At 28.4% G+C, this 14,486-nt stretch overlaps 1 protein-coding gene across 1 annotated transcript in view; it reads left to right on the top strand.

Moving 5' to 3' along the window:
* LOC128395810 (IDLSRF-like peptide) overlaps nucleotides 1-14,133 on the top strand; it is a 48,455-nt gene extending 34,322 nt beyond the window's left edge. Inside the window, exons 2-4 of the mRNA XM_053356294.1 lie at nucleotides 4,281-4,421; nucleotides 6,794-6,946; nucleotides 13,704-14,133. Coding sequence (XP_053212269.1) covers nucleotides 4,281-4,421; nucleotides 6,794-6,946; nucleotides 13,704-13,897 — 488 coding nt within the window. The 3' untranslated portion in view covers nucleotides 13,898-14,133. The remainder of the gene's footprint in view (nucleotides 1-4,280; nucleotides 4,422-6,793; nucleotides 6,947-13,703) is intronic.
* The last annotated feature ends 353 nt before the right edge of the window (nucleotides 14,134-14,486 follow it).

The raw sequence follows: 14,486 nt of genomic DNA, 5'->3' as shown, positions 1-14,486 counted from the left end.
GAGCCGAAAAATTTATTGATTATCAGTTGATGAAAAAGATGAGACGGAAATGATTGAAATTGAATGACTTTATTTGGATCTCAATCTAATGGGTAGCGATGAAAATAAACCAATATAAGATTAACGTGAATTGGAAACAAGATTCATTCCGGTAATGAGGGTTTTCCGTGTTAACAGGTTATCTTCATGATGATGATGATGAAAAATTATTATTTTACCTTTTTCTTTCCTTTATATACTCATCATCCTCATCATCTATTTTTTTACCTGAGCATCATGGGCAATCATGATAACCATTATCTTACAGATTCTTTATTGTTCATTATTATTAGTAGAAATCCGGAGAAAAATATTGCATTTAATTTAATTTACTTTCGTTCTTTGTGTTTTCATTTTCACTCCCAGTCTCTCAGGGATATGATTATAACTATTGATTAACTGAATCAACTATTTGATTAGATTAAATTGAATAGAGAATTTCCCATCTCTCTTATTTCAATTCATGATGATTTTAGTAACTGTAAACTCAGTGAACCTCACGATTAAAATTCTGATGATAATACATGTACATTTATTAAGTGAATTTTTAGTTACCTTTTTTTTCTTGTTCATTCAATTTTTTTCACCGATGTTTTTTTCTACATCATGATGATGTTTCAATGTTATTTTTCATGGTCTTTGTTCATTGAAATTCAGTAAGAAAAAAATATGAATAAAATGAATACTTGAAAATCTGAATGACGAAACTAACGATATTTATTCTTATATGTAATCAATTATTCATTTATATATAAGAGAGACTTTATTAAGAGACAACGAGCTTGAGTCATGAGAAAAAAAGTTCATGAGATGAACCTGAACAAATAGTTCTGTGTCTATTTCTGTTTCTATTTTGAATTTTCTTCTTCTAATAGAATCGTCAAGATGATCTCATGATGATGATAAGGGAGAAAAATTTCTTCCATGGAGAATCTCTTGAGAAACTTATCAATAGATTATCTCATCTTTTTCAATACCTATTCTTTTGTGACAAAAGACTCAAAATGATGACGATCATGTTACAATTTCTTTCACCAAAAACTAATTCTCCAAACCTCTAATCCTCATAATCAGTTATCAAAATTATCAGAGATAAATTTGAAAACTCCCCAAGAGTCCTAAACATTTTGTTTTATATCATTGGAATCAGAAAATTCTGATCTACTCTGATCATTCCTTGCGACTTCAAGATTCAACAATCAAGTATGAGAAGAACATTTTAATTAAGGGTAGATCATGATGATGATTAAATTACAACTTAATCAGTTAATCAGATTGGTTGGTTCACTCATTTAGACTGAATAAATAGCCTGCACATCATTAACAAATCAGAGTGTCAATGATTATAATCATTTGTAAGATAATTAAATACAACTAAAGCCTGTTAATCATTTAAGATAATTTATGCAAATGTCTTGTCTTTAATCACTAATTACAAATATCGATTAGACTTATTGTCCCTCTGATAATGTTGATAATCAGGTCAAATTGTTGATTCTCTCAATTTGAATTGAATAAAATCAATTAAAATTATCACATCAATACGAACTATAACAATAATATCGGAACTTATTTTATATCAAAGTGATAGTAATATATTAATACTTAATCTGCCATTTAATTGTGTCATTTGGCAATAAATCAACGTGTAACAATTGCTTTTAACCAATCAAGTTATTTAATCACGATTATCATGATAGTGTGACAATCAAATGATTTAATAGTTTCACTAGTTTAATTAATAATTGATTGTTTAAAGGTCAACATGATTGTTGGATTAAGATGGATTTTTTTTAAAAAAAAACCCAATACAATCAAAATCAATTAGATTTGAATGATAACAATCAATTGTTTGGTATAAAAATAATCATCAACAATCAACAATAACAACAACAACAATCAACTTTGAACTTAATTAAACTAAAGTATTAATCAAACACTTGATAGATATCAAAGTGAAACTATTTCTAGACTCAATCAATTGTCCGATTAATTTTTCATTACTAATCATTTTGATTCAATTATTTAATCTTCAGTCGTTTTCAATGATTAGATTTAACTGTTGATAATATTATGGGAGATAAACTGACGAGTTATTAATTATCGACCACCATGAATTAGAGTATGAATGGTGTAAATTTTAGATTCGACAAGAAATGTTCCGATCCATTCATATTCGTTAAAATTGATTTTGTTGTTATTCCAATGAATTTGGTTCTGAATTTATTCCCAGCATTCAAATGTTTATCTACACAATCCATTGAGAATATACAAAAATAAAAGACAAGGGGAAAGGTGGAAAGTTCTGAGCAAGTTCTGAATAGATTTTCAGCTTAGAATACATTCTTTGCAGTCTTTATATCTATTACCATGGTGTTTTCCATGAAAAACAGGATGCAATGAAACAGGAACTTGTTCAGTTTGAATAAATGATAACAGGTAAATCTATTCAAGTGTCAGGGTCTTGAAGATAACCAGAAAATGTTATCTCTCTCTCTCCCCCGTCTATTTAGTTTCCAGAGTCAATTTATCATCAAGTTCATTTATGAAAAGTTTCATGGAGAAACATTATCATCAATATCAATATTCATTGACCTGGTCAGTTTGATTTCATCATATTTTTCACATGACAATAATTGGTTTAAATGAACAAAAATCAGTTTGATCTAAATTGATTCTGATAAGTATTGAAGGGGAAAAAGAGATTGACCATCATGAATTGACCAAAACAAACAATTTCCCATTCCTATGGTGATTTTTTTTCATTAGAATATTTTCCCATCATCATGTTACATCATGAAAGTTTCTACAATCGATCTAATTACCACGATAATAATTCAAAATTTCAACAATTATCGATTAAATAATCTTCCTGTCATCATCCTGATGATGTTTTCGGATCAAAATTCTGTCCATCATTTAGTAGTAGTTTTATCATTAAATATCTATATCCATTTCTTCATTCGGTCATCTTGTTGGTCATTCCTATCACGAAATATAATCGCTAGACCATCGTAATAATTATTATCGTTATATATTTTTATTTCTTTCCATGGAAAAACTCCCAGGGGAAAAAGTAAAAGTTCACAACTGAATTGTAGATTAATAGTAATATTGTTGGAACAAGAAGAGAGAAAAGTTTTCGAAACTTTTTCTTTCTTTTTCTCTTTCCATTCTGTAATATCATGATACTACTGTTGTAACAATAGTTATTCCCTCTCCTCATGAAATTATCTTCATAACTTTGTGATACAATATTCGTAAGAGTCAAAAGATTTTATCTGTAGATTTCAAGATTATTCAGTTAATTATAACTTAACTTTTCATGGAAAGTTCAAAAATAGATTGAGAGTCAGAAAACAAAAAAACAAGCTCTTTTTGATAAAGATAATTCATTATTTCATGATAATCTACTTGATCACTAATGATAATTGACTTTTGTTGTTATATCAACGATTTAATTACTCAGGTAACTAATCATGTTACTAAAATTAACCATTAACCTAATCTAATCAAGAAGCTTAATGGTCAAAATTTCAACCAATCATCTGAAAAATATCCAAATGTCATGATGATCAAAGTTTTGTAATTCTAATGATCATGTTGAAAATTTAGTAAAACAAAAATGATACAAGTTAATCATTCACTCAAAATCATATACTTGAAACTATTAGTTGGATAAATCATCCAGTATTTACCTATCACCCTGTAATTCATCAGTCTCTGAATACAAACAATTGGCATCATTATTTCAATATAATTTATGATGATATTTATTGTTACCTGAATGAAATAAATATATTATTTTATATTATGTAACAATTTCAAAGGTAAAATGAGCAAGACAACAAAACACAATGATAAATAAATTTGATGAAATTGTAATGATGTTTTTACCTGAGTCTTTTTTTACCTTTGAAATATAATATTAAATATTTACTCTCGTTACCTTGATGTAATGTATAATGTAAATTGTTGTCGTGTTGGATTGACAAATGAAAATCAAGGTTACCTGGTATAAATTGATATTAGTTGAGAAAATGATAATTTCTTTTAGTGATGAGAGCCCAGAGTTTCTTGGTGGACTTTGGGTTACCTGGTTAACGAGTTTAGGTTTAACTTTATTTCATAATTGAATCTGTACCTGGGAAAAGTTTTTCTTGTGACTGTTTTTTTGTTTGCTCTTTTGCTATTGGAATTTTGGGAAAATTTGAAATATTCTTTTCTTTTCTTGTGTCCAGTTGATACAGAGCGATGTCGACCAACCGAGCCATTCCGTTGTCCGGGTAAAGAAAATGTATGCATATCTATACAATATCTATGTGATGGGGCACCCGATTGTAAGGATAATTACGATGAAGATCCGAGACTTTGTACGGCGGGTAAGTTGTTATTGATTTTTTTCTTTCTTCTTTTCTTTTCTTTATGAATGAAAATTCAGTTTGAGATTCATGACGATGAACATTTCTTTCTGCTTATCGTGAGCATCAATATAATCAAGTTTATATTGACTTGTTATGTATCTGCATAGTCAAAGTGAATGAAGGTTTAATAAGTTATGAAACTGGTAAAGTAAATGACACAATCTCTGTGTCATATTATCATGGAAAAGTTCAGTTGAAGATGAGCTTCTCTTTTCGTCTCACCTGTAAGTTTGTATCTCATGAAGCTTTCTTGCCACAGTCATTGTAATGGTTACATTGGATAAGTTGATGCTCATGAATAAAGAATTTATTGTTCTCCATGGCAAAGAGAAAAGTATATCATGAAAAGTCAACATGAATGTTCAGTTGAGAGAGAGAGAGGAAGAAGCAAGAATAAGATGGAGATGAAAAAATTGTTGCATTGGTTTTATTTCTGATTCCATTGAATTCTGTGTGAGAAAGAAAAAGGAAAAATTGAAACTCAGTCAGGTTGAAATTCAGGATTGGAAGGGATTTATTATAATAGCTGAAATCTTCACAAGTATCATGATTTTCAATTGATTTATCCACTTTGTCTATCCATCTTGAACGATTCCCTGTCAGAACATACTGATTCCAGTAATGTTCAGTTTCGATGATATTTATCACCAAATAACAGGAAGAGTAAAGATAAAGTTACCATGATGATGATCATGGTGCTTACGATTTATTATTATTCAGAATTACTGAAAACTCAGCAGGTAGAAGGATTTTCTCCCTTCCAGTTATCATACCAAGTTATCTAAAGGACTAAAGGTGAAGGCTTAAGGTCAGCTTAGGATTATCACGATCATCTGATAGATAAAAGAGTTTAAAAAAATTCCATTGACGGGAAACTGATCTAAATCAATTTCGAATTCAATAAAAAGGATAAAGACAATTATCTTTTAAAACTCACATTGTAAATCTTGATAATATTCTTAATTTCATCTGAAGAATCGATTTCAATAATCTTATTATTATCCTATTTTCGAACTCGAATCCGAAACTTTGTTACCATTTATTTGATAGGAAATTATTTCAAATTGTCTGTTCAGTTTTTTCTTCACTATTTTACTATTTTTATCATGATTTACGAGAAGAAAACTATTGTCAGAACAATTTAATCAAATCAACTGAACCTTGAAATGATTAGTAATCCAATTGTTGAAGAGAGAATCTTAATTTACTTAATAGTATTTATTTATTTTCAATTGACAGTCAAAGTTTAGATTAACTTTAATCATGATGAGCAAAGGTAAATAGTTATCGGGAAAATTAGGATTTTCAGGATTACAAGTTGAATGCTAATCATGAATAATCATAAATGTAAACATTTAGAGCATGATAATGATAATAATTCAAGATTAGTGGATAATAGTTATCCATGTTTTTTTGTGCCTCCAAATCTTGAACATTAAAACCGCCATGAAAATAATAATATTATTGAATCTGTTGAATTACCATCATGGTAACTTGTTGAGATCTGATCAATAAGTCAGTCTGATTATATAATAGTATTTGGGATAAGAAAGTACTTGAATATTTGCCATGAATATATATATGAATGGATACTCAGTTATTCAGATAATGGATCAGTTTCATGCTTTTTACATGATGAAATTGTTGAGATTATTTATTGAATTATCCTCATTATTTTCAGTTCCAATAAATGTGAAAGTATGTCAATGGTATATGAGTTAATCAAGATCTCTAAGATTATCAATGATGAAGGATAAACTTATTCCAATTGTATTGATATATCAATTTTAGAATGAAAAATAAAAATATTTTCTTCCATCAGCATGAATTATGATTTAATTGTTTTGATTATAAAATGAAAGTAGAAAAACAAAAACAAAATCTTTCCCCATGAAATTGATTCTACATTCATTTATATATGTAATCAGGTTAGATTATAATGTTGTTCATTTAGATTCTCATGTTTTTATTAATATAAAATCATGAAAATGTATTGGAATCAGTTGATTGAAAAAAAGGAACTGTGGAAATAAAAACAATCCCAATGATTAACATTAACCAGAAGAAGATAGTTAAATGTTTTATTGAAAATTCATCGGAAATAATAGTTCCCCTGGTAAACATTTCCAATGAACATATCATGATATCTGTTCAGTTTGAAATAATATATACAAGAAATTTTCAATAGGAAAAATTAACGTTAACCATAAACCATTTGATTCCCAGATCATTATCATGATCGTTTCCATGATGAAATAATTATTTTCTCTCTCTCTCTCTCTCTCTCTCTCTCTCTCTCTTACCTGTAAATTATTGACATTAATTATCAGCTAAAAGACCTCCAATCGATGAGACTGCTAATTTCCTACAAACACTATTAACTCAACATGGACCAAATTACTTGGAAAAATTGTTTGGTCGTAAAGCCAGAGATGCACTCGAACCACTCGGTGGTGTTCAAAAAGTTGCCGAAGCTTTATCAGGTAAATGAACTGAACTTTCGTTACCAATTTTCATGTAAATAATTTCATTCCATTTACGATATTACTTTTTAAAGAAAGAAAAAAGTAATAACAATATTATTATCATGAAATTAAAGTTTCATGAACATCAGGATTACAATGGTGTTCACGTTTAATGTAATCAATGTATTTAAATTTTTTTTTCTTTCGGTGAAAATTTCATGATATTCTGAATGAGTAATCAATTTCTTAATACATTAATACTTTATTCATCATATAAACTTTACCATTACGATGTTTCCAATTACGAAGTGAATTTTATAATCTACAATTATCACAATCGATTTGATTTACATCCTGATTCTCTCCTTAATTGTAAACTCATTCCTTTAATTATCACCTTCAATATATAATCACTGAGAGACAATTAATTCAGTTTGTTTACCTTTAATTTTATGCTGATTATCATGTAACTTTTTAATTTTAGTAATTTTCTTGTTCTTGTTGTTGTTTCTAATACTTAATTGTTGCTACTGTTGATGCTTTAAATTGATTTAATTACCTTCTAAGGATTAATTACAATAATTTACCTCGATTTGTATTGTAACAATTAACGAGAAAAACCGATGAAATTGTTTACAATGGAAATCAATAGTCTAACCTTTTAATTTGATTCTTTCTTATTCAACCCACTCACTCAATCTCTCTGAATTTATATTAATAATACCAATTCCCAGTTCCAACATTTCCAGAGTTTTAACTTTGTGCTAAATCATCATGATTGTTAAATGAACATTAAACATTCAGCTAATGAATCTCATGGAATAAGGAAAGTCGGAAGTAGCTTAGATTTGTTGTTAGATTGATATCAGAGTTTTCTTGGAACTTTTTTCTTCCTCCTTTGTTTTTATATACTCAGTTCAAACATTCATCTATTACATGATAAGATTTTGACATGAACCAGATAAGTATCATGGTTAAGATTTTGTACCTCCAGTGATTCATTATATTTGTTATTCAGGTAAATTACTTATCCCCTTGTACTTTTTACCATGTTAATAGTTGTTATCATGAATGTACAACATGATAATTAACTGTTATTAGTTTAATATCATGATCATGTTTTAAACAATTTGTTGATTGTAAAAGTTTGTTTTTAATGCAATAATATTGCATCATATCATTAGATTTGAACAAATCTAAATTAATCAACTTGAGATAACAGTCATCATCATAATCATGATCAATTCCAAGTTATTTCATGATGATGTAAACGAGTAAAGAACTGAACTTGTTTACTTTAAGTATTTGGGTTATTTTTTTTTCTCTTAAAAAATTAACTTACTGATCAACTCTTATGATGAATATTATTATGAATTTTCAGAATCATTTTCTGCTTTGTTTTTCTCACCAGGGAGAAGGAAAAAAAATTCTCATGAAAGAATTGAAATTATCATGAGATAACCTTGAGTTGTTGACCTACTTTTACCTTTTCATAGACAGAGAGAGATGATTCTTATGATGATATAACCACAAGATTTGATTTAGTCTGTTGATTGTATCGAGTTTATAATAATTCTGATCATTGAATCTCATTTAGAGTCAAGTTTGTTATCTTTAATTCAGTTATCTATCAATAATTGTTAGCGCGGAATAATATTCAATTGAATTTGTTAAATTTTCTCATTGATAATAATTAGAGAGATTTGAAAAAAGGATAAGATCTAATGTTAATTATATCACCTTCAAGTAAATTAATCAAATCGAGATCTACAATATTCGGCGGAGAATTTTCGTACTCTAAAGGACAAACTGCAAAAAATTATTCTTTTAGTTAAGAGTTGAGACTTTGTGTAATTTTAGGGCCAAAAATATAAAGTCTAAATGGTTGTGGAGGTGGTACACTTTTGGATGAGGGTGTTGGTGGTCGAGTTGGCAGCGGCACAATGTAAGAATAACAAGGCTGGTTTCTGGTCTCTTTCGAAGGCCTAGCTTTTATTCGTGGATCCAATGGTAAAGACCTCTACCTCTATTATGTGCATTTAGAAATCATGATAATGAAAGGATGGAGTAGATGATTGTTTTAGTACGAATTCTTTTGGCACTGATCATTTTTAAAACAGACCGCTTAGATTAATTAGGCCATTCTACACTTATATCAGGCAAAAAGAAAAATACACCGCAGAAACAGATCATGGCGGAGATAAGAGGTCTGAGAATCTCTAAGTTCATTTTGATGATTTTATTATCAACTTTGATACCTATTGACAAGGTTCCAAGGACTGTTGTGGTGTATTCAGCTGTTGCTGCTTTGCATGCGGCTCTCTAGAGTAAATACTCTGACCATAATCAGGCTTCAAAGTTTTTTTCGAAAAACTGGTTTAGCGCTAAAAGTATTAAACCTAGAAAAAAAACTATTTTCAGCCTAACTTTTGCATTTCCGCCGATCTATTTTTATATAAATTTGTAAGAAAATCGGTGAGGTGGTACAAATAGCTTTGATTTGATTTTTTTCGCAACAATTAGATTAGCTAAGATTCGATTGAAAGCTTAAACTACCCCAGCATGATGATTGTAAAAGTGATTAGTTAATCAAGCAAGTGAGTAGTATGCAATTGTTATATTTAATTGGGACATGTTTTTAAGGGTCTAAGCAATCAATTAATCAATGATTACATTCAATGGTGATAATAACAAGAGGACAATTGTTGGTTCAATTGTTGTGTCTCAACTCACTTGAGATAATCATCTGTGATAGTGGTCAGTTAGAGAAGAGAGAGAGATAAGGTCAGTTGTATGTGTGGGAGAAATGTATGATACAAAGATAATGTAAGATATTTCAAAGAAAAATGGCTACTAGGATTTGGAAGCTTTGATCAATCTCCAAATGATCATATCCTATTCTTGACCATTCTCTCTCTCTCTCTCTCTCTCTCTCTCTCTCTTTATGATCATTTTAAGATGAAAGTGAAGATGAATTCATGTTCAGAATCGATTGAACAGTCTTCTTCCATCACACTGACCATCCATATGATGGTCAGTAAAATTTTCATTCATTTTCCTTAAACGAGAGTATTTTTTTATCTCAATTGACCAAAAAATTAGCTGTTTAATTGAAAGTTTAATCATCAATCGTCCAAAAGTTTTTTATTTGTATTCCTGTTAATTGGTATCATTTGAAACCGTAAATTTATAATCTAATTTAAACCAATTAAGCTAATTTTGATTAAACTTTACGAATTGATTATGAATAAGAAATCAGTACTGATCATGGTTTAACCATTCATCAGAATAGCTCAACAATTAAATTAAAGTTAATTACAATCTCTCATTGTGGATGGGAAATAAAGCCTCTCTGATTATTAACAATCAGCTCAACCTTTGATAATAGACAATGACACAATCAAGTGATTAAATTAATTGAATTGGATAAAACAAAAAGATAACCTCAACAATTAAACTTGAAATAAAAGTTATCATGACTTTGATCAGGTTAAAATAATCTGATAACAGGTAACATTAAATCAACAAATGTACAATTAACTTTTTGATTAAATTACCGGTTGTTTTGAAAGGTTAATCAATAATTATAATTAATCATAGCTTTGAGAGTGTCATAATTATATGGATGAAAATATCTGATCAACGTAACAATTAACGTTTCCAAAGGTGAAAGATTAACAAAAAATTAACTGACAGCTAAAGATTTGTAACTTTTAATCTAGTAAATTGTTCAGTTTTCATGCAATCAGAACTTTTTTTCATCATCATAAACTTTTTCATGATGATGGTGATTCGTTACATGAATCTAGCCCATGGCAAATGAATGGTCAAAACAAAAAGTTCTGATTATGGCTCTGGATAAACCTTAAGGTGACCAGTGAAAAACATGATGAATTTCACTGAACTTTACTCGTTTTTATATATTAATCATGATAACATGATATTGATCATGATGAAACCATTTTTTGTTCCTGAGATGAAAAAAAAAATATTCCATCTCTGAGAATTTAATCAAACAAAAGGTATCTACGATTTTCTCCTTGTTACTCTTCATCATGATCTGAAATATTGTACATAATATAAAGAAGATAAATTCATCTGAGAATAACCAGTAACATCATGAAAGAGATAAAGTTCTGGTAAAAGTTGAGTTGGAACTTTTTTCTTTTCAATTGCTGCACTTTTAGTTCCATTTTTGTTTCTTATCCATTGAAAGAAAATGGAGAAAAAGTTTCTTTTTTTATTCGTTTTCATGACAACAAACATCATCGTCTTCACCATGATACTTTAGCATCTTCTTCATCCTTTTGTTACTTTACAAGTTCTTATCCTCGAATCAACAAATTTCCTCCTACTACTTTTACTATTACTTGATTCACTTATTAACAATCAATTATAATTAATAGAATATTTTTCTTACTTGAAACTTTTCCTTCTCTATTTCTTTAAATTCTGCCAAGTAACCATGGTAACCACATGGTTCTTCCTTAAGGATAATAAATTATTCATATAATTATTATTATTCATAGAACTCACAAAGTTGTAATGATGATTTTGGAGAGAAAAAAAAAATTTTCTTCTTTCTTTTCAAGTATTAAAACAAAAAAGTTCTGTGACTCTGGAACTTAAAATACTCATGATAAGTATAATCATCATCGTTCACCTTGAGGCAAAATTTTAGGTTAATATTCAGGGTAATCACCTTGATTAACTTTCAAGAGGTTTTCTTAATCATGAATTAAATGTAACTATTAGCTGATAATGGATCTTGATTATGTTTCCATGAATATAATATTTTCAATGACTCAACTAAAGTATCAGAAATAATATTATTCTGATATTCAGAGTAACTTCATGAGTAAATGTTGTGATATTTATTTATAACTTTTTTATTCCAGAATCAACCGGAAGTTATTATTTCAATAATGATGATAATATCCCTTGGTATAATTAAGTTAATTGTAATAATAATAATTTATTTGCCTACGATTTTAATGGTTGAAGTAAATGAAAAACAAAGTTAATTAATTGGTTGAGCTTAATGTAAGTCTAACAATCAATTAATTTGCTTTGAAATTTTGAGAGGGAAAAATTTGTTTAATTTTCTTAATTGTTGCTCAAGTTTATATATATAATTTTAATTGTGATTAATAATAATTACATACATATAACCCAGCAAATCAGCATAAATTGTGTTAACAAGTTTAATTGTTGACACCAATTGATTAGCCAGGGAGAGATGATGAAAAAATTGTCCAATATCAATTAAGTTGATTAAATAACAATTGTTAACACGCAATCGTTGCATGATTAACTTAATTGCTCTTTAATCATTGTAATTATCAACAACTTTCTTTGTTTGGTGTTTAATTGTGATTCAACAATAACAACAGGAAAATACAAAAGGTTAACAAAGTGTTCAAATATGATTAATTAATCGTTCCGAAAACATTTAACGATAATTAACTCAACCTTTTAATTTATTAATCACAATTTAGTTTTGTAAACAACTCATTTATCTTTTATTAATCATGATTAGATAATTAATTTCAAACCAGAAAACAACAACAACAACAATCAGTTTGAACAATTTGAACAATTTGAAGTAATCATTGAATTTGAATTTATATCAAGTTTCAAGTTAATTTGATTAACAAAATGATCATTTTTCACCAATAATTGTAAAGTTTAATTGTTTCAAAATCCTTGGGATTATTTTGATGATTTAGAGAGAAATCAGAATTCGGGAATTGGTTATTATTATTATTTTCATTCCCTGGGTTCATGGTCAGTTTCAGAATCAATTTTATATCATGAATTTTGGGTCAAATGAATCGTGACTCTCATAAATATTAATTACTTTTGGGTAGCAATTTAATCAGAATTAAATAATAATAAATGTAAATGATTAACGATTAGGTTAACATGCTAACCAACGATTAGCATAATTATTATTATTTAGCCAAAGTAATTGTTGCTTTTCAATTAGATTTGTTTTTATCATTTCTTTGAATTGAAATCTAAACTCAATTAACTTTAATTTTCTCAATATTGTCAAACAATTAAAATCGATTGGATTAAAAAAGGTTAAATATCATGCGTTTGATTATTATGAGAATAAGGAAATCGAAAGGTCAATAAAGATTAGAATCTAGAAATTGACCTTTAAGCTAAAAACGGAAAATTTGAATTCGTAATTGGAATTTACTCTTTTTTCTTGATATTTTGTTTTTTCATCATGAAACTCAGTTTCTAAGAGATAATCAAGTTTCCTGGTGAGTTTTTCATCTTATTTTCTTGGACTAGAAGAGAAAGAAATAGATAATGATCAGAATTGTTGGAACTTTTATTCACTGAGCTTAAGAAAATTGAGAACATGTTTCAAGATCTGATGATGAACATTATTATTATCATGGAAACGAATGAAGATAATGTAAGATGATTTTTCTTTATAAGTATCACTACAACCGAGAAGTTTCAAGATTTGAAGATTTTTCTTCATCAGGATCAACATGAAGATCATTTAGATGATGATGATGATTAAGATGATAAAAGAAAAGGATTTAAAACTGAGACCAAGAAGAGAGAAAGAGAAAGAGAGAATTGTAATCCAAGACTAATCTCATTTATCATGATGATCTAATCTGTCGCATTGAACATTTTCTTTGGTTAATCAATGGAATGATTTAGTTTACATGTAATTAATTTACTTCCGAAATTGGATTGTTTTTAATTCCAAGTGTTTTTTTTTCTCGTTCCTCTTATATTTCCATAGAAAGTGAAACATTGATGGACTTTGGTAAAGCTTTACATCTAATGCGAAGCGATTTGGATCATCTTCGAGATGTATTCGTCGCAGTCGAATCTGGTGATCTGAGTTTACTTAAATCGCTCGGGATTAAAGACACCGAATTAGCTGATCTCAAGTTTTTCTTAGATAAACTCGTTAGCACTGGATTTTTAGATTAACGCCAATATCCCTAATCCGTTATAACCTTTAATCCAAAGAATCAGATCCAATCAACAGCATGAAAAAGCATCACCATTAACAACCAGTTATCAACAATCAACTAAACCGATAACAGAGTGAAAAGGAATAAAATAATAATAATCAACAACAACAATCAAATTAACAATCAAAGAGACAAGACAATGAAATCGATTGATAATTAAATTAAACACGAAAGAAATTAAAGAAAAAAAAACCACAAAAAAAGTTACCAATTGATTATTTGATTAATTTGCATTCTACGTTTAATTATCCTCTCTAACTATCAACAATTAACTCTATTGTAATCACAGTTTGAACATTGATTTACCACTTTTCGTTAAAACAATCAACATCATCATCATCATTCATTAATCCTAATTGAATTTATATCTTTTTATCACTAATCTATGTTTCCTTAATCTCTTCAATTGATATTGATCAATTTTCATCGCAAATAATTGTTAATTGTTAATCAATTAATTGTTCCCTCTCTCTCTCTCTCTCTACTAATCAACTTTTACCACCTTCCTCCTAAATCTTAATTGCCATCGATTCGTGTTTTCCAAA

This window comes from Panonychus citri, unplaced genomic scaffold (assembly GCF_014898815.1).
Source record: "Panonychus citri isolate SS breed McGregor unplaced genomic scaffold, ASM1489881v1 Contig00141, whole genome shotgun sequence".
NCBI classification, from domain to species: Eukaryota; Metazoa; Arthropoda; class Arachnida; order Trombidiformes; family Tetranychidae; genus Panonychus; species Panonychus citri.
This window is presented reverse-complemented; position numbering and strand designations above follow the sequence as displayed.